The 21459-nt window shown below is 45.4% G+C and overlaps 1 protein-coding gene across 3 annotated transcripts in view; it reads left to right on the forward strand.

Annotated features, from left to right (window-relative positions):
- LOC143837214 (cullin-9-like) overlaps positions 1-21459 on the forward strand; it is a 77462-nt gene that overhangs the window by 23061 nt on the left and 32942 nt on the right. For all 3 annotated transcript variants that reach the window (XM_077336818.1, XM_077336810.1, XM_077336827.1), the window contains 10 exons: positions 2671-2825; positions 3118-3651; positions 14163-14301; positions 15271-15461; positions 15769-16144; positions 16355-16547; positions 17481-17688; positions 18169-18362; positions 18689-18897; positions 19612-19849. In XM_077336818.1, coding sequence (XP_077192933.1) covers positions 2671-2825; positions 3118-3651; positions 14163-14301; positions 15271-15461; positions 15769-16144; positions 16355-16547; positions 17481-17688; positions 18169-18362; positions 18689-18897; positions 19612-19849 — 2437 coding nt within the window. The remainder of the gene's footprint in view (positions 1-2670; positions 2826-3117; positions 3652-14162; positions 14302-15270; positions 15462-15768; positions 16145-16354; positions 16548-17480; positions 17689-18168; positions 18363-18688; positions 18898-19611; positions 19850-21459) is intronic.

Here is a 21459-nt window from a genome sequence, read left to right on the forward strand (position 1 = left end):
GGGGGGGGGAGCTCAACGCCTCCTAGTTCTGGCCTCTGTGGGAGCTATGTCAGTGGGCGTGTCTCCTGAGATCTTCTCTATCCTGACCAACAACCCAGTTTCCCAGAGCGCAGCCAAATGACACAGGATCCTGGGGAAGCTAGCAAGTGCAGTGGCTTGTGGACGCTATTTTGTGCACAAGATGAGTATAGGCAGCCACGAAGGACATGTGGCACAAATAAGTCCTACACTGGTGGAGATCCCTGCAGCTGATGGCAGTACAGTAAGGGCCTCCAGGTTGTCTCCTTTTGCCAGAACTTCTGGGTTGCATTACAGAGGTGGCTAAAAAGCTGATGCAGGGGAGGTGGTCACAAGAAGGGAGAGGGAAGAGCGCCAGAAGAGAGAGGTTCCCTTCCCTGTAGACATGAAAGGGACTCAGAGAAGGAGGAAGAACCATGGACTTCCTACCCAACTAAAGCTGCCCTGAAACATGTGTATGTTTGTCCTTCCAGATCTTCTTATCGCTCTGATAAGAAACCTCTTTAAAAGGCGAGGGTGAATTTCTTTCTGATGAAGAAATTCTGAAGGAAATGGTTTTGCCAGAACAATCAAAAAGGTGCTTTAATCCTGAGGATTATCAGTACCTCCTGGGGAGATGTTTGGCTGCCTTGGATTTAAAGCAGAAGGCAGCAGATGGGGAAGGGGCAGTGACACAGGACCCCAAAAGGCCTGAGGGAAATAAAGAATTCTCCCCTCCAGATGAGGTAGTGCCTAAACTTTTTTCTTTACGGCCATATTTTGAAAGACAATATAGAGCAGTAAACCCATGTCAAGGGCGAATAAAAGACCATCTGGATAGGAAAGCAGATTTTGCACTGAGAAAAACCTGCTTGCTACTATGGCTTCCAGAGCAATGTCTGTTAATTCGGTTGTGGCCAGGGGTTCCATGATATGGATGAGGAAAGTCGTGCAACTGATACTGGAGTTGGATAAGAGGTTGATGGAAGGAGTGTCCAGAATCCTAAAGGCACTAGCCATCATGGTGGATGCCTCTCTAGATGTGAGTGGCTATGAGTTCAGCTGCAAGGAGAATGCTGTGGCTGCAGGCATGGCAGGGAAACTCTCTGGGGAGTCATAGAATCATAGAATCATAGAGTTGGAAGGGGCCATACAGGCCATCTAGTCCAACCCCCTGCTCTACGCAGCATCAGCCCTAAACATCCTAAAGCATCCAAGAAAAGTGTGTATCCAGCCTTTCCTTGAAGACTGCCAGTGAGGGGGAGTTCACCACCTCCTTAGGCAGCCTATTCCACTGTTAAACTACTCTGACTGTGAAAAAATTTTTCCTGATATCTAGCCTATATCGTTGTACTTGAAGTTTAAACCCATTACTGCGTATCCTCTCCTCTGCAGCCAACAGAAACAGCATCCTGCCCTCCTCCAAGTGACAACCTTTCAAATACTTAAAGAGGGCTATCATGTCCCTTCTCAACCTCCTTTTCTCCAGGCTGAACATTCCCAAGTCCCTCAACCTATCAACATAGGGCTTGGTCCCTTGGCCCCAGATCATCTTTGTCATTCTCCTTTGTACCCTTTCAATTTTATCTACGTCCTTCTTGAAGTGAGGCCTCCAGAACTGCACACAGTACTCCAGGTGTGGTCTGACCAGTGCCATATACAATGGGACTATGACATCTTGTGATTTTGATGTGGTGCCCCTGTTGATACAGCCCAAAATGGCATTCGCCTTTTTTACCGCTGCATCATACTGCCTGCTCATGTTTAGTTTACAATCCACAAGTACCCCAAGGTTTCGTTCACATACAGTGTTACCTAGAAGTGTATACCCCATCCAGTAGGCATGCTTTTCATTTTTCTGACCCAGATGCAGAACTTTACACTTATCTTTATTAAATTGCATCTTGTTCTCATTTGCCCATTTTTCCATTGTGTTCAGATCTCGTTGAACTCTGTCTCTATCTTCCGGAGTATTTGCCAGTCCTCCCAATTTGGTGTCATCTGCAAACTTGATGAGTAGTCCCTCCACCCCCTCATCTAGATCATTAATAAATATGTTAAAAAGTACTGGGCCGAGCACCGAGCCCTGAGGTACCCCGCTACTCACCTCTCTCCAGTCTGATGAAACACCATTGACAACAACTCTTTGAGTGCGGTTCTCTAACCAATTCCCTATGAATGCCAGGTGTAATGGTCAGCTTCTTCTAGGTGGGGGTGGTCTTTTGTCAATATATGATTTATGAGACTGTTCAATGAGGGCATTTACTGTGTTCATAAAAATGTATGTTATCTCTCTGTAAACAGAATATGTGACTTAATGGTAACTTCTGTTCATAGTCCATTCTTGCCTTCACATGCAACCGGCTGGTTGACCTTGGGTCAGTCACAGTTCTTTCAAAGCTCTCTAAGCCTCTCTCTAACTAACAGCATATCTACTGTGGGGAGAGGAGGGGTAGGTGATTGTAAGCCATCTTGAGACTCTTTCAGTTAGTAAAAAGAGGGGGATAAAAATCAGCTCTTCTACTACTTCTTTTTCTGCTACTATTACTGCTACTGCTACTACGGGGCATTGGCAATAAATAAGGTATCACCATCTTGAATAGGAATACATCTGTTTTATGTTCTGTATCTCCATAGCAAGATATATACTAAGTTTGCCTGTATTGGTTTCAGGAAGCCGAGCCTATGTTCTCTTGTCCCTGAGCCAGCAGGATGGCATAGAACAGCATATGGATTTTGATAGTCGCTATACTCTCCTGGAGCTGTTTGCAGAAACTACATCTTCTGAAGAGCACTGCATGTCCTTTGAAGGGATTCATCTTCCTCAGGTATCAACTGTTGCTGTGATATGGCAATAAAAAGGATCTCTTGTGAAAAAAGTGGATTCCAGGGCTTATGCTTTGAGAAGCAGAGGAGATGAGGATTGAGTAGTTTAGAGATTGGAGTTAAAGAGGAGAACACTAGCTAAGATTAGCTAAGGCCTTGTCTAATTTGGAGAACATCTAAAACAGAGCTCATGATAGGCAGTGGAAATTGAAAAATAAGGAGGACAGAACAGATATTAACTAGAAGGCAAAGTTACTTTCTCACATTTTGTCTGATGTGCTATGTATTTTTCAGATTCCAGGAAAGCTACTGTTTTCCCTTGTTAAACGCTACCTGTGTGTTACCTCTCTCATGGACAAGCTCAACAGCACCACAGAACTGGGAGGGGAACGCCAAGACTGTGCAACGTCCAGTGCAAACTTCGGGGAAAGGAGCCGTGTGCAGCGGGAGTTTGATTTCAGCATGGCCATGGCTAACCTCATCTCAGAGCTTGTGCGGGTGATGGGCTGGGATCACAGTCAAGAGAGGGAGCTTCTGTCCCTGAGAGAGACTCAGCCTCGAGTTGTTCGTTCCATCTTTCAGCCAAAGGGTCCCACTTGCACCGCTGTTCAAGTGCCTCTGGTAGCTCCAAAGCCTTCACCACGGAAAAAAACAGGGAATGTGTTCTTGACATTGTCAGATTTCTCCGACCGCAGCAACTATGTAGAATATGTACAGGAGAATCTGAAGCCAGGGATGACGGTGCGCATGCTGGAAGACTATGAAGAGATTAATGCTGGAGATGAGGGAGAGTTTCGCCAGAGCAATAGTGGGATGCCTCCTGTGCAGGTATGTGATGTGCAGTAAAGTTAAGCAGAGCGGGGGAAATTACTGGGGGACAGGGAGATGGAACTTTCATTTTGTTTCCTCCTTTGGTTCATATTTTTTTATTAAATAATGCACTGAGTTTTGGATCCTATATACATGACTTTTAGTTAGTTCTATGAACAGATTTTGATCCCAGAAGGTGGAGGCATAGTATGTTGAATATTTTTTAATTATTTGCATGCTATCTGCAGGTCTGTAGGATGTTTTCAGGCTGTTGCTATAGGATGATTTTAAAAAGAGGCAATTTAGAGGGGACATGATAGAGGTTTTTGAAAAATATGCATGGGATAGAGAGTGTGGATAGAATGCTTTTTTACACAATGGGTAATAGAAATGTGAAATTCTTTGCCTGAAGATGTAATGATGGCCACAGGCATAGACAGCTTTAAGAGGGGATTAGAGAGATTCATGGAGATAGGTCTAGCAGTGGCTCCTAGCCATGCTGATTAAAGTAGTAAATCTCTGAATCCTGGAGCCAGGAGACAATGTCAGGGGAAGGCCTCGGCCTCTATTCCAGCCTTTCTCAACAGGAGTTTCATGAAACCCTGGGGTTTCTCTGTCCCCGGAAGGGTTTCTCTGATTGGGTAGAAGTTAATTCATTTGTATATATTTTTAATTTAAAAATTATTGGGTAAAATGGCCATATATGGTTATGTAAAAAAAAAAAACCTTCCAAAATGGCCTATGATGGGCCTGGAGGAGGTCGAAAGGGGAGGGGCCTTGATCATAAAAATTCTTGCTGGCTGAGGCCCATTGCACATGATAGCAACTGGAGTCCAGAGAGATATTATTTTAATTAACTGCATTGACTAGACCAGGTTACATAGTTCTCAGAGAGGCGGGACTTAGTGATCATGGGAGATTTCAATTACCCAGATATCTGTTGGAAGACCAGCTCTGCTAAAAATGAAAAGTCCAATAAATTCTTGACATGTCTTGCTGACAACTTCATTTCCCAGAAAGTAGAAGGGGCAACCAGTGAGTCTACTATTTTAGACTTGATTCTTACCAATAGCGAAGAAATGGTTGACAAGTTAAAAGCTGTGGGTGCCTTTGGTAGTAGTAAACATGTGATTTTGGACTTTATGATCTTGGGGAAGAGAAAAGCTATACATACAGGCTGGACTTCAGGAGAACAAATTTTAACAAACTTAAAGTTACGTTGAATAGAATCCATGGTCAGGGAAACTTAAGGAAATGGAAGTCCAAGAAGGTTGGGAGTTTCTCAAAAGTGAAATACTGAGGGCACAATCACATACAATTCCCTTGAGAAGAAAACTGGGAGGAACCTAAAGAAACCAAGATGGCTCCATAAACAGCTTTCAAAAGAATTGAATAATAAAGAAGACTCATTTAGGAAATGGAACGAGGCCCTTATAACCAAGGAGGAATATAAACAAATAACCAAAGCTTGTAGGGAGAGTGTTAGAAAAGCTGAGGCTAGCAAGAAATGCTACAAACAACAAAAAAGGGTTCTTCAGTTACATTCAAAGTAAGGACTACTATGGGCCCAAGAAAGGGACATCGTAACAGGTGATGAAGAGAGGGCTGAACTATTCAACTCATACTACTCAGTCTTTTCTTGCGAGGGAAATTGTGTTTAACATGGCAAAATCATTTCATGTGATGAGGTATGGGAATTGTGTCCTAGGATCACTGTAGGGCTAGTTCATAAACACCTAACCTTCTTAAATGAAATCAAATCATCTGGGCCAGATGAATTGCATCCAAGGGTACTAAAAGAACTTGCAGATGTAATTTCTGAGCCTCTGTCCATTATTTTTCACAATTCTTGGAGAAGTGCCAAGAGATTGGAGGTAGGCAAATGATGTCTTTATCTTCAAGAAAGGGAAAAAGGAGGATGCAGGTAACTACCGACCTGTCACCTGACATCTATAGCTGGTAAAATTTTAGAACAAATCATCATGCAGTTGTTCCTTGAGCAGCTAGAACGGATGGCTATAATTATAAGAGTCAACATGGCTTTCTCAAGAATAAGTCATATCAGACCAAACGTTTGGTAAGGTTCTGCATGAAATTCTTATTGACAAGTTGGTAAAAATCTGGTATGGGTTCTATTACTGTTAGATGGATCAAGAACATTGACAGATGGCACCCAAAAGGTGCTTGTTAATGGTTCATCATCCTCTTGGAGAGGAGTGATGAGTGGACTGCCTCAGGGATCTGTCCTGGGTTCTGTGTTGTTCAAATTGTTGTTCTGGAGAGCCAGTTTGGTGTAGTGGTTAGGAGTGCAGACTTCTAATCTGGCAAACCAGGTTTGATTCTGCACTCCTCCACATGCAGCCAGCTGGGTGACCTTGGGCTTGCCATGGCACTAATAAAACTGTTCTGACCGAGCAGTGATATCAGGGCTCTCTCAGCCTCACCCACCTCACAGGGTGTCTGTTGTGGGGAGAGAAAAAGGAAGGTGACTGTATGCCGCTTTGAGCCTTCTTCGGGTAGAGAAAAGCGGCATATAAGAACCAGCTCCTCCTCCTTCTTCCTCTTCCTCTTCCTCCTCTTCCTCCTTCTTCTTCCTCCTCCTCCTCTGTTTCCGCTTCTTCTTCTTCAACATATTTATAAATTATTTGAGTTTGGATGAAGGAATAGAGGGGGTCATTATATTTGCAGATGACACTAAACTGGGAGGGGTAGCAAACACACCAGAAGACAGAATCAGAATAGAGGATTATTTTGACAGGCTAGAAAACTGAGCTAAAATTAATTTCGTTAGTGATAAATGTAAAATTCTTAATTTAGGTAGGAAAAATAATATGCCTCACTATAGGGTGATTTTTCTTGGCAGTAATATGTGTGAAAAGGATCTGGGGGTCTTAGTATTGAACATGAGTCAGGAGTGTGACTCAGTGGCTAAAAGACAAATGGGATTTTGTGCTTTATTAAAAGAAGTATAGTGTCCAGATCACGTGAGGTGATGTTACTACTTTACTCCTCTCTGCTAAGACCTCACTTGGAGTACTGTATTTATCTTTGGGCACCACAAGTAAAGAAAGATGTAGAGAAACTGGATTGTGTCCAGAGGAGGGCTATGAAGATGGTGAGGGGTACGGAGACTAAGTTGTATGAAGAAAGGTTGAAGGAACTTGGTCTGCTTCACCTGGAAAGAAGATGACTAAGAGGTGATATGATAACTATCTTCTTGAAGAGCTGTCATATATAACAGTGCTCCCCAACCCCCGTTCAAGGACTGGTACTGGTCCGTACATCAGTCGGTACCAGGTCGCGGCTACTCCTTGTCCTCCTCCCCAGCTGCTGCCTCGGGGGCTGCCCTGCCACTCTGCCGCTGGCTCATCTTTGGTGCTCTTCAGCGGCCACCATGGCTGGGGCTCCCCCTTGGCAGCGCAGCACCCCCCCAGCGGGTGGCGGGAAGTCAAGTGTGCTGGCGGGAAAGCAAGCAGAGCAGGGACTCAGGCGGCAGCGGCGACGTCCCTTGGCAAAAGTCTACCCCCCCCCCCGGGCCTCAGTAAAAATGTCAAGCGTTGACCGGTCCCCGGTGATAAAAAGGTTTGGGACCACCGATATAGAAGATGGAGCAGAATTGTTTTCTTGTTCAGTTGAGTTCTCAGTGGCAGCTTGAGTTCTCAGTGGCAGCTTCAGTTGAGTTCTCAGTGGCACAGAACTACCTGTAGTTCTGTGATCTTTCTAACCATTTTGGTGGAATCCCAGGTGCTGGGTCTGCAATCTCAAGGGGAAGACCTGCCAAGGAGTGGGTGGGTAGGGGAACACAGAAGAGCTTTGTGACCTTTTCCTACTGAGAACTGCCACTGTGAAGCTGTTTTTACCATTGCTGGAGATGTATTGGGGTTTTTTTTTACCAACGCACACTCTTTTATTTAATTGATGTGGTCTTTATAACAACATTAATGAAAGTGTCCTTGATTTTTGAATACCCCAAATACCCTAATGTTGTTCAGTCTGCTGCCTTGAGAGGGAAACCTGCTACTTCCTAGATGACTTGTTTCATTGTCCAACTGTCTTAGTCATCCTCTTACTCTTTCCTTCCTTCCTTGTCCTCCATCTGTTGCCTCCCACATGAAATTTGGGGCTTGAGCTCCCCCGGGACAGGCACCCACCATTTTTGCTTGTGTTTTGAAAAAGACCAAAATTTGCTTTCCGTTGCCTATTAGTGTTCCTCCCATGGCTGTTCTCCGCATTTAATTCCTGCTGTGTAGAGAAACAAGCCTCCTGCTGATGTGTAGCCCTAGTTAATTAGTTAGTGTTCTGCAAGGTTGCTGTTTGGGTTTAGCATGTCAGTCACTCTGTTCTCCTTTTCACTGTTAAAGGTCTCTGCTCATTTACAAATACTGGATTACTAGCTTGTCTTTGTTACCAGGCAAATAGAAATACAATCTTGGGCAAAGGCTGGAGGCTGTATTTATGGAGACCAGAAAAACAGAAATGCAACAAGTTCAAGATGATCTATTAAATCTTTAGTGGAGTCTCTCTGTAATTGTGAAAATTATTTACGAAGATGGGCTAGGACAACTCCATTCTTCAAAACTGGCTGAAGTATTGACATAAATGCGAGAGTGTGTTCTAAGAATTTCAGCCGTATGTTTAGTCTAAGTTGAATGCACTGCTTTGCTGTGGCAATGAGCTGAATGGATTGGCGCTTATGAGGTCTATGTGAAGAATGAAGTGTTACAGGTTCTAACCTTGTTCTGTGATTTTTTTGTAAGAGAAAAGGCATCTGGCAGACATCTGGGGGTCCCACAGGGTGCGGTTCTCTCCCCTACATTGTTTAACATCTTCATGCACTCTCTGGCACAGCTGGTGTGGAGCTATGGACTGGGTTGCCATCAGTATGCTGATGACACCCAGCTCTATCTCCTTATGGACGGCCACCCGCACTCCCCCCCCCAGGAATTTGGGGGTGACCATTGATGCCTCCCTGACTATGGAGGCACAGGTCAAAAGAGTAGTGGGTCAGGCATTCTTCCATCTTCTCCAGGCCTGGCTACTAGCACCCTACCTGTCCCCCAAACACTTGGCCACAGTGATCCATGTGACGGTCACCTCCAGAATAGATTACTGAAACTACAGCATAACTTCAGCATAATGCAGCTGCTAAGGTCCTCACTGGGACACCTTGGTGGGCCCACATCCAGCCTGTGCTGAGGCAGCTGCATTGGTTGCCCATTGCTGCCCGGATTCAGTTCAAGGTGCTGGTTCTAACCTTCAAGGCTATACGCGGGTTGGGCCCCACATACCTGCAGGACCGCCTACCGCCCTATGTTCCCCATAGGGCCTTACGCTCTGCGGGGGGAAACCTATTGGTCGTTCCCGGTCCCAAGGAAGAGCGTCTAGACTCAACCAGGGCCAGGGCCTTTTCGGTCCTGGCCTCTACCTGGTAGAATGAGCTCCCAGGTAAGCTGCGGGCCCCGCGGGATTTGACATCTTTCCGCAGGGCCTGCAAAACGGAGCCCTTCCACTGGGTTTATGGTTGAGGCTGGGACCAGCGGAGGAGATAGGCTGCCCCCCCCCCCCGGCATAGGGAGGTTGTGGGCCTGTGGACATCATGCCACCCCATGCTCTCAACGCCTCTAGTTGGGATGGGGAAGTAGGTTGGGAGATCATCCGCCATGTTATGTTTTTTTTTTAATGGGGTGTTTTAATGGGGTTTTAAGACCATGTTACCTGCCACGAGCCCATTGGGGAGTGGCGGGATACAAATTGAAGAGATAAATAAATAAATAGAAGCAGTGTGGATTGGATAGAGAGTGGCCTGATCCATCCAACAAAGCAATTCTGATGTTATATAGAATCTGATGTATAAATAAGTATAAGTATTATCTGTTGCTATATGTTTTATCTTACTCTTATTATAGCATTGCATTTCTACTTAAGCCAGCCTTTTTCAACCTATTGACCCAGGAGGAGCCCGTTAAATAAATGTTCAGGCTTCAAGGACCCCCCAGAATTGATGTCAGCTGACCATGTCTCCCTGCCACGCCCCTAGTAGTGATACGTCACCAGAAGTGACACCACCACCCATAGCCCTTGTCCTTGTTTCACTCCCTCCCCCCTCCTTTACTACTACTATGGTACCAACATTTTGAAGAGTTATCTACTTGATAGCTTCTGGTGTTGTGCTAAATGTTTTCCCACACATTTTTAAAGTAGAAAGGTGGTGATGGTGAAAGAGTGGAAAAACATTTTTCAGATCACCCTTTTCTTTCTTGTTATTTTTTTGTCTGTGTTTCCTATCTTTTTACAGCTACTTCCCTGCCCCCCGCAGATTTGGCAGGGTTTTTTTTTTATTTGTTTTGAACTGACTTTTGCCTGAGACAGTCCCAGCCAGTTGCCGATTGTAGAGGCAGTCTGACGTCATCCCACTAGCCTGATATGCGCAACATACTTACGAACCTTGCTATTGTGGGTAGAGGGGATGCTGGAGTTCATGGCTGACTGTTCTGGCACACCCCCTCCCCCCCAGAAATGCACTCTTGGGAACACAACATTAGAAAAGCAGCATTCCTAAGCATAGGCACAGAGTTTATAAGCTAGCAATCACTATTTTCACATTCCAACATTACAAGACTGATGTTCCTAGTTAGCCTCACTCAAAGTCCTTCGAAAAGGCTAATCTGTTCTAGCTAAAGTTCTTGCTTAGGGCTAGAAAACACTTTAAAGCTGGAATTTGGTGAAAAGTGTTCTTCATGCAGGGCTGAAATAATAATTCAGATTCCTGAAGGCAGCTTCAAGCATTTTTGAAAGCCAGTGTTGGCATTTAAGCGATAGTGTCACCCAGGACTATGTAAAATTTCTGAAATTCCACTGCCAGTATCAGATTTTCAAGAAACAAAACTGCCAGGATTCCCCCCCCTCAAGTTATTATTTTAAAAAATCTAGTAGTCATGTTTTACCATCATGGCTAGGAAGCTATTGTGACTGAAATTGTCTGAAGAGCTCTGAAGCTCATGTGCTGTGTCTACACTACAGTGTACAAAATTATGTTCCAGGTTTCTGTCAACACTATATGCCTTCGGGACACACATCAAAAAGCTTGTCCCTCTTCCCGCAAAAAAATCCCCCACAAAGAGAAGCAGAGAGAGAATCTACTGACCTACCTAATAGCCAATTACAGTATTTGCTGGCGTATAAGACTACTTTCCCCCCCTGAAAATCATGCCTCCAAGTGGGGGGGGGGGTCGTCCTATACGCCGGGTGCACTTCAGTTGGGATAGACATAGTGGCCCATAGTGGCCCATAGTACTGTAATGTAATGTAACAAACTCTATATTTTGAGTGGAAATGTTGGGGGGTCGTCTTATACGCCCGGTCGACTTATACGCTGGCAAATACGGTACTTAAAGGTCCCTATTAGCTGCCCTTCTTTAGTGCTAACTTTAAAGAGTTGCTAAAAGGACCATGGAAGAGTTTTTTCTCTGTAGCTCAATGATCATTAACATCTTTTTGAGACTCTTTACTTGGGTGCCTGCTTTCAGAATTTAGGTGGGTTGTTGTTAGGTGCAAAGTCGTATCCGACCCATCGCAACCCCATGGACAATGATCCTCCAGGCCTTCCTGTCCTCTACCATTCCCCGGAGTTCATTTAAGTTTGTACCTACTGCTTCAGGACTCCATCCAGCCACCTAATTCTCTCTTGTTCCCTTCTTCTTTTGCCCTCGATCGCTCCCAGCATTAGGCTCTTCTCCAGGGAGTCTTTCCTTCTCATGAGGTGGCCAAAGTATTTGAGTTTCATTTTCAGGATCTGGCCTTTTAAGGAGCAGTCAGGGCTGATCTCCTCTAGGACTGACCGGTTTGTTCGCCTTGCAATCCAAGGGACTCGCAAGAGTCTTCTCCAGCACCAGAGTTCAAAAGCCTCAATTCTTTGACGCTCGGCCTTCCTTATGGTCCAACTTTCACAGCCATACATTGCAACTGGGAATACCATAGCCTTGACTAAATGCGCTTTTGTTGTCTCTGCTTTTTAGGATGCTGTCTAGATTTGCCAAAGCTTTCCTCCCCAGGAGCAAGCGTCTTTTAATTTCTTTGCTGCAGTCCCCATCTGCAGTGATCTTGGAGCCCAGGAAAATAAAATCTGTCACTATCTCCATTTCTTCCCCATCTATTTGCCAGGAATGGAGAGGGCCGGATGCCATCATCTTTGTTTTCTTGATGTTGAGTTTCAAGCCAACTTTTGCACTCTCCTCCTTCACACGCATCAACAGGCTCTTTAGTTCCTCTTCACTTTCTGCCATTAGAGTGGTATCATCTGCATATCTGAGGTTGTTGATATTTCTCCCTGCAATCTTGATCCCAATTTGTGACTCCTCTAATCCCGCCTTTCTCATGATGTGCTCCGCATACAAGTTAAATAGGCAAGGCGACAGTATACAGCCTTGCCGAACTCCTTTCTCAATTTTGAACCAATCAGTGATTCCATGTTCAGTTCCCACTGTTGCTTCTTGACCTGCATATAAATTTCTCAAGAGACAAATAAGATGCTCTTGTATTCCCATCTCTTTAAGAACTTGCCACAATTTGTTGTGCTCCACACAATCAAAGGCTTTAGCATAGTCAATGAAGCAGAAGTAGATGTTCTTCTGGAACTCCCTACCTTTCTCCATGATCCAGCGTATGTTGGCAATTTGACCTCTGCCTCTTCAAAATCCTGCCTGTACTTCTGGAAGTTCTCGGTCCACATATTGCTGGAGCCTAGCTTGTAGGATTTTGAGCATAACTATGCTAGCATGAGAAATGAGTGCAATGGTGCGGTAGTTTGAACATTCTTTGGCATTGTCCTTCTTTGGGATTGGAATGTAAACTGATCTTTTCCAATCCTGTGGCCATTGCTCAGTTTTCCAGATTTGCTGGCATATTGAGTGTAGCACTTTTACTGCATCATCTTTTAAGATTTTGAATAGTTCAACTGGAATGCTGTCACCACCACTAGCTTTATTGTTGCTCAGACTTGCTAAGGCCCATTTGACTTCACATTCCAGGATGTCTGGCTCCAGGTCAGTAACTACCCCATTGTGGTCATCAGGGATTACCCACCACTAGGTGGGTAAGCACCCACATTTTCTGTGGATGGCACCCCAGTTATGTAATATCTTTCAGAAGGCTGAAATTGATTTTCAGTTCCTTTATTCACAAATACAACCATTAATGAAGAATTCCTAAGTAGGAGGTGGGGAGCTGTATCCAGAATAATCTTAGACCACCATGAATGGCCCATTCTCATGCTGTATCTTTTCCAGAGACTTTATCCTAGTGTGGTCTTTATTGTAGCGATCACGTCAAAACTATTTTACTTTTCTAAGCTTTTAGCTAAGTTATTGCTTCTTTATCTTTAGCATTCCTATTGTAATAGAAACTTTTGTTCTGTTTCTGACATTTTTATTGGTTTTTAATTGGCTTTATTTTCATTTTTGTGAAGCATTCTTCTTTTGAAAGATGGGGTAATAAGAATCTAACTTAGGTTCTTATTGAAAATGTAGCGGATTAAAAAAAACAGAAGAGTTATGAAACTCCATCCAAGAAAGTAAAAATATGCTTATGCTAGAGAGAAGAAAATAATGAACTTTGGGTTGGTGGTTAAAATAGCTAGATAAGTGGGCCAGGGAGATAATCTTTACTGTTATGGAATTTTGTATAACTATAAATGTAAACATCAGTTTACTCAAGGATGAAAAGACTTTGTTGCAGTGATCTTGGCTTGAAGTATGGTAAAAATGTGTTTTAGAGGAACAAGAATTGGGTTTAACTTCTTTAGAGGACAGCAGGACGACTGCTTGTTTTTACAACAGGTTAATGCAGCTATCCTTTTAGAATTATCCTGAATATTGAGGATCTATAGGTAAAAAATTAGTCCTCTAGACCAGTGGTCCGCAACCTTTTTGGGGCTGCGGACCGGTGGGGAGGGATTCGGGCGCCGTGCATGCGCGGCAGCCCATGCGCAAATGCGCATGCGTAGCATGTCCGTGCATGTGTGTTTGCGCCCAGTAGCAGTCTTCAAGCAATGGTTGGATGCACACTTTTCTTGGATGCTTTAGGATGCTTTGGGCTGATCCTGCATTGAGCAGGGGATTGGACTAGATGGTCTGTATGGCCCCTTCCAACTCTATGATTCTGTGAGTCCTCCAAGATTGCCTGAAATGGTGTAACCACCATATACTTAACTACGTTACCCAAGAATGGAATACTAGCCATTGGCAGTAATTATTTAAGTCAGTTGGGTCCAGGGATGCCTTCTTCAGGAGAATTCTCACTGCTGCCTCTTTCAAAGTAGTTTAGTATTATCATATTTTATAGTTATTGCTACCATAGGAGATAGTAGGAGCCACAATGACATTTCTGGGCCTCTTAGTGACCTGGCACCTCAAATTTGTCAAGCCCTGCCAAGTTTCTGTTTCTGCATTTCAGTAAGTGTATCCCCCTTCTCGTATTATGTGACATGAAAGAGTTGGGTAGCAATTATTCTAACTGTGCAGTTTGACTTGCAGGTATTATGGCAGTCTACAGGACATACCTACTGGGTGCACTGGCACATGATAGAGATTACTGGTTTGGGGGAACAGCCAGAAGAGGAGGCTGCCCAGGATAAAGTATCCAGTCTTACAGAGAACCTGAAATTACCTGCAGGTAAGATTAGTGGCATCTTAATCCTAACTCCTATTTATGCATGTTTATGGTAATCTTTATTTTCATGCCTTTCTTTCTTTGGAGAGGTAAAATACTTGGTAAATAGTTCCCTTTTCTTGAACATTCTGTAGTATTCATGCATAGTTGCTTTGAACCATATACATGGGATCATGGAATTTCTTTGGGGAGGAAAAAGAAGAGAGAATGGAAAATATCAGGATATGTAAAATATCATTTTGGAGAGTGAGTACATGTGTGCTAATGAAAGATGAGGTGGATAGAAAGTTACCTTCAGAGCTCCCATAATTTCTGAAATACACATGCATATCTTTTTGAACATACATTTTTTTCACCCTTTGACTTGGGTGTGACTTGAAATCATATGTGTTTTTAAAATATCACATGCCTTGTGTCTTGAGTCTAGAGCCAGTTTGGTGTAGTGGTTAGGAGTGCGGATTTTTAATCTGGCATGCCGGATTCGATTCTGCGCTCCCCCACATGCAGCCAGCTGGGTGACCTTGGGATCGCCATGGCATTGATAAAACTGTTCTGACCAAGCAGTGATATCAGGGCTCTCTCAGCCTCACCCACCTCACAGGGAAAAGAGAAAAGGGAAGACGAGTGTAAGCCACTTTGAGCCTCTTCTGTTGTAAAGAACTGTCTCTTGTGCCAGTTCATAGGCCTGGTTCCTTGATACTGTCGCTTGTTTTTCCATGTAGCTCAATCCTATGTGACTCCAGTAACATTTCTAAGTAGCGTTCCATCTCGCAGGAAGCAAAGGATGCTGTCATAGTGTCATCCATTGCTATCTGCTGTGCTGATGTTGCTTCACATGTGACTGGAGTGAAGTTGGCTGGAACACAAGTCAGTGGAAGCCATGCAACTTGCATGTCCCTACTAACTGGGCCTTAACTATTATATTATGTATGTCAGAAAGCACTAGGCATTTTTCTTTTTTCCTGCATGCAGTTACTCGGACATTTTACTGTAAGCCTCTTGGGGGTCTTTATGCTCTGCCATACTTGACGGACGAGATGAGTGAGCGCTCTGGGACCCTCAGCCGGGCTGCATGGTGGGAGCTGCTGTTCTTCATTAAGAAGCTGGAACCGCAGGAGCAGCAGGAAATAGTTCATTTCATCCAGCAGAACCACAAAGAGCAGGTGAGTGGAGAAGTGCAACATGAAAAGAAGAGGATGGAAAAGGAACAGGAAACTGCTTAGAAGGGGAAATGCAGTAAACAAAAAGGGTAACTGCTGCATTTGCTACCTGATGGATTGCAATTTGTCAGCAAAAATCCAGTGATCTCCCTCTCCCTTATCTTGTGGCTGTATCCTTCGAAAGAGTGAGGTCAAGAAATTCCCCTGCTGCTTCTGGCTTCTAAAGGCTGGGTCTGGATGTTGGGAAGTGCAGTGGGATTACAGAAAGATGCACATGCACGTTTTAACTGTCTCTCTCTTATATTTGAAGCTGTCCAAGCTAGATGAAGAAGGCCTGATCCAGCTGTCTGTGTCAGTAGAGCTGGCTCAGAGAGTGCTGCAGCTGTTGAATAAGCTGTGCCAGGGCTGCACCCGAAGTGACCTGCAGAGCTCCCACATCTATCTCAAGTATTCCTTCAACAAGGGAAGGGCAGAGCAGAACTCCCAAAATGGGAATGCAACCCTTCCAGAGAGTGGTGGCCTTTCTGAAGCCATGACATCCAAAAAGCCAAGGAAAGTACTGTTCTCTGCTGAAGTGCCTTCTGCGGCCCCATCCACAACAGAGAAAACGGACATGCAGCTGATTAACGAGCTTCTCAAAGTAGAAGGACTTGCTTTCCCAGACACACTGGATGAGAAGGTCAAAGGTAAGTGCCGTCCATCCTCCCTGCTTGCATTTTGGTTGTGCATTCTTGGGGGGGGGGGGGTGAACTGCAGGAAGCTTTCACGTTTGTTTCTGGAGGAAGAAGTAAATAGTGCAAAAAAGAGGTGCTGTGGTTACACACAGGGGGAGAGTGCTTTAAGTGGGGCTCTAGTTAAGAGGATTTTGTACTTATCTGTCTTTTAATCCTGGTCAGTTTTCTGCTGCATGAAGTTGACGGGGAAGAGGAGCTCCTTGGAAAAAATAGCAGATATTGGGGATATCATCCAGAAATCAAGCTCGGAAGTTGGGCTGCAGATGGCTGGTCTCAGGTTCATCACCAAGCTCTTGGAGGAGGAACCTGGTCAAGCAAGACAGGTCATCAAAGCAGATGGTGGACTCACTGTCAGGTCAGTTGTCCTGTTTTTTCTGCCCAGTGCAAGAGCTGCAGCCTGGTCTCTTCTAGTTCCCTTGGTTTACTGGAGAAGAGGAATGTGTTTATTTATTTATTGTATTTATTGTATTTATATACTGCCCTTCCTTGTGGCTCAGGGTGGTTTACATGAAACATAGGGTAAGTATAGTTGAACAACTTTAAACAATAGGATGGTAACAGTAGTCTCAACAACCAATAGTAACAATTTGAACAACACTTCAATACAATGGTTCCAACATCAGTGGTGACAACTTTGTCAACTATGGTCCCATAGGTTGGTCTATGTTCAGGAGCAGTTCATGGGTAGGGATTTCTGGGGGCCCTAGCAGGAGTTGTTGGTTCGGTTGACCCTCAACCAAATGCTTGGTGTAAGAGCTCCATTTTGCAGGCCTTACGGAACTGTGGTAGCTCAGGTAGGGTCCTGATTTCTTCAGGGAGCTCATTCCACCAGGTGGGGGCCGGGTCAGAGGTCAGACATGTTACTTTGGGGTCGTGGATCACCAGCCAGTTAGAAGTGGTGGAGTGTAGGGCTTTTTTGGGGGTAGAGACAGTGAGGTGGTCCCTCGTGTACACTGGGCCCAGACCGTGTATGTTCCTGTGGGAAAGTAAGATATTAGCCAGTGCTTGTGTAATAGCTGATGCTTTTGGAATAGTGATTTCTCTTCTGACTGAGATGTGTCTTAGTACATCTAGACAAATATGGGATATGAAGATCTCACACTTGAATGCACAGTTGCTTTTATGTGCACATTCTCCTGAATCTGGTACAGCTTTCTCCATGCTGTCTAATTGAGCTGGTCTCCAATTTCTTGGAGACCATTCCCTGAGGCTGGTTCTTGATCTGCCCAGTTTTAAGGGATGACACAACTGTATGCAGAGTCACAAGACTCCTTTGTGCTGCCCGCAGGGAGAAGATGGTAAAAATGCTGGTGGAGCTACTCAGCAACCAGCTGAAGGAGAAGCTGCTGGTGGTGATGGCCTTGCGGTTGCTTTACGTGCTCGTGGCAAAGTATGACTGGCGGGTTCTTTTTGCAACAGAAGGCGGGGTGCGTGCTGTGTTGGGCTGTATGCAGGAGTACCCCACATCAGCACTGGTGCAGCAGGCTGGCTTGGCGGTAAGTAGAAATATCGCATTGGGCAAAGGCTGCCTGCAATGAGAAGGGAGGTTATTTGAAAATATGTAGGCCAGCTTTCTTAGATTCAGACAAGCTGAAACAAGAATTTTGAGAGGCTGGTGCTATCACAGTTGCTTCATAAAATATGAATTCCTGCATTGTTAATCACTTCCAAAAAGGACTGTATGTGCCCCATCACACAAGTCTGTCTTGCCTACATATAATAAACTCACTTCCTATGGAATTGCCTTTGCCTAAAAGACATTGAATCAGAACTATGACAGCATATGGCTAGTGGATAGAGAAATGAAGCAGGCAGTGAGAAGAAAGAGGGAGCAATATGTGTGAGGATGGGCAACAGTTGAAAGAACTGGGATACAGCTGGATGAGATCACTGTGTGTACGTGTAGGGTTGTTTCTTTTTTGTTAATCTTGACAGCTTGACCCAGTTCTCAAACCTGCCTGCTTTCCCCATTTTAGGCTCTGAAAGTACTGGTGGGTGCTGGGAATTGTGAGCTACTGGGTTCCAGTGGGAAGTCCTATCCTCTGAACCACTCTGATGCGCAGATGATGCGGGAGATCTTTGCCAGCATCGGATCTGCTTCCAGCAGAGACTCCGACAACTTGCTTTGCGCCATCCCTGCTGCTGTTCAGAAGATGTTGGGCACACCTGGGTAAGAGCAAAGGGTTAGCCTAGCTGGGTAGAGGAGGCCTGATCTGTGCCACTTAAGGGGAGGCCAGACAAGCACTCTTATTTCCAGCAAGCCTCTGGGGTGAGGAATCCATGCAGGAACCCTGGCTTGGTTCACCGTTCTCTCCGTCGTTCTTCCTCTTTGCAGGGAAACAGTCTTATGGGCTCCTTGTGTGGCCTCGGGAGTTGGCTGGTGATGCCGGCTCCTTGAACTGGCCTTTGAATGGTTGCCCTTCTGTCCATCCTTCCTCCTGCCCCGTGCAATGGCGATTGCCCAGAGGGTCACTCTTTTGTCCCCCCTCTCCGCAGGGCTTCTTCAGCAGTGCAGAATGGGCTCTTGGTGCTGAACATGCTGATCAACAACCACAAGGGCCTAGCGGAGCAGCTGGGAAACTGTGACCTCCACTCAGTCCTGCAGAATTGCTGCCGCTCAGGCCAGAGCTCCAATGAGATGCTGGCCCGAATTGTGCTCAACCGCCTGGCTGAGCACAAGCTGCCCCTGAGCCAGGAGAATGCAGGTAGGGATTTGCACCTGTCCTCCAGATATTTGATCTTTCTTTGCATTTCACAGTCAGCTTGGAGTGTGCAAGTGCCAAAGGCTTTGCTGTATTTCCAAACTCTATCTTGTGAAATGGGGAAAACATGGACCTATGAATGTCTTGACTCCTTTGCTTGCATGTTCAACGAATCCTAAATATTTCTAACCCTGGAGAATATTAATATACACTCTGTTTCCTTATCTTAAGCGTTACATATTGATACTTCTCATCCATGAACTTCCTCTTCACGGTGAACTACACGTGACCTGACTATTACCGTTCTGTGGGGGGTGGGAAGTGCTGCCAAGTCACAGCTCACTTGTGGCAAACGCTGTAGGGCTTTCAAAGCAAGAGCCATTCAGGTGGTTTGCCTTGCCATTACCTGCCTCTGCATTGCGACCCTGGACCTCCTGGGTGATGTCCCCTCTAAATACTATCCAGGGCCAACCTTGCTTAGCTTCAGAGACGGGGCTAGCCTGAGCAATCCAAGTCAAGGCTACCAGTCTGTACCTTTTAGAAGCCTTAAAAGGGAAGAGGTGAAAAGCGCTATATCCTTCAGGTTTTGATTTGTCCAAAGTCTTAGTCACTGGGCCATGATCATCAACTAAGGTTCTACCATAGTTCATTTAAAGGGATGTTGTTTTGACTCACAGGAGCCTTGTCTTTCCTGTCTCTTTCTTTCCCCCTCCTCAGATCCCGAGGCTACCTTTGAGCTGAAGGACATGGATGTACCTGCATTGCTAAGCAGCCTCCGTGACACCAGCTTTTCGAAGGAGGTGGTGTTGGCCCTGGAGCGCTGCCTTTGTGATGAAGGGGTTGGCACTGAGGGAGATGGCTCTGAGCTTTTGCCAGACCGTGAACACTTCTTGCTGCTGCTGCAAACCCTGGAACAGCTGGGAGCAGAGAAGTCTGTACAGCTGGGGGTGTTGAGGTGAGGCGAATATGAACTTGATGCATAGGTGTGCCGGAAGAAGAGATGATGGAAGAGGAGAAGAGCAGTCTGGGGGCTGAGACCGGGAGCTGATAGAATAGTACTTAAGCTTGGAAGATGTAGAAAACTCAATGTGTAATTTCTCACAAGGGTGCATTTGGCCCCTCCAGTGGGAGTTAAGCATGGGAGTTTGAGAAATAGGGAAATATTGGGAGATAAAATAAATGGCTGGTCTTCATGCAGCACCACAAGTCTGGCAAAGAAATGGGAGAACTGGGGTAAGGCATTAGCGGTAAATACACTGAAGGGTATGGTCAAACCTTCCCCCCCCCCCAATCCTTGGTTGCAACTTGGGGAGCTATGGTGTTTCTTGAGCCTCTGTAGATAGAACTTGCTGAAAAACTGGAACCATGGTCTGGAGCTGTTCTCCCCAAACCGTCATGCTAAGAGTTACTTATAGGTCAATGACCTGTCTGAAGGGACACAGATTCTCACTCTGAGGAGGAAGAAGGCATCTTGAAATGGATGATTCTTATCAGTTGCTCAGGGAGGCAGGGCTAAACTCTTCAGCTTCCTGTCATTGAAACTCTTCAGCTTGCATTAGGATGCTTAGGGCTGATCCTGCGTAGAGCAGGGGGTTGGACTAGATGGCCTGTATGGCCCCTTCCAACTCTATGATTCTATCTGGGTGGGAGCTGCTCTGGCTCAGTTTGCTTCCTGCCTCATTAGCAAGGACAGGTTTTAGTTGCTTTTCTCCTAGAGTAATGTCATAGCTGAGGGAGAGTTTCCTAACGTCTTCAGCCTGGCCCTCTTTTTCTTTACACCTTTTTTCACACCTCCTCTTGGCTCTGCTACTGATTTTGTCTTCACAATTTTTTCATTGCTCCAATGCTCCCCCTCCTTCCTTGAAGGAACATGGAAGAGAATGGCCCAGTGGCGAACCTCCAGCGGAGGCTCTGGAGGGACTTAAAGAGATGAATTTACCTCTGAAAATGATGGAGTCCCTGTCCTTGCAAAGAGAGCTCCCCTTCTGAGTGTAGCCCAGAACAGCCTAGGAAGACTGTTGGAGCCCTAAACAAAAGGACTTAGAAGTGTGCCACAAAAATGCATGAAAATGGCTTCAGAGGGGCACATGGCTCTCTTCGCTGCCAGTTTGGTCCCTGGAAGGCTCCGATGGCTTGCCAGGCTCCTCCATTGGACCAGAAGGACTCCTTGACAACGTTACTCTTGAAAGGAATAGCCTCCTGAATCACAGGTGCTCATCATGACTTCTCAGAGGGCCTCCACAAGAAGGAAGAACCTTCTGGAGGTGAAGCCAATGCAAGCACATCATCCCCCTCAGGCCTGGCCTGGGCCATTGGTTGGTCCTCTTTCAGCAAAAACTAAAAATGCCTACTCTTTGTTGCCAGGTAGCAGCTATCACCATAGTCCTCCCTTATGTAGCTGGCATCCCTTGAAGGGACATCCTCATATCTGGAGGCCTCACTTCAAGAAGGACGTAGATAAAATTGAAAGGGTACCGAGGAGAGCGACGAGGATGATCTGGGGCCAAGGGACCAAGCCCTATGAAGATAGGTTGAGGGACTTGGGAATGTTCAGCCTGGAGAAAA

Source organism: Paroedura picta, chromosome 1 (genome assembly GCF_049243985.1).
Source record: "Paroedura picta isolate Pp20150507F chromosome 1, Ppicta_v3.0, whole genome shotgun sequence".
NCBI classification, from domain to species: domain Eukaryota; kingdom Metazoa; phylum Chordata; class Lepidosauria; order Squamata; family Gekkonidae; genus Paroedura; species Paroedura picta.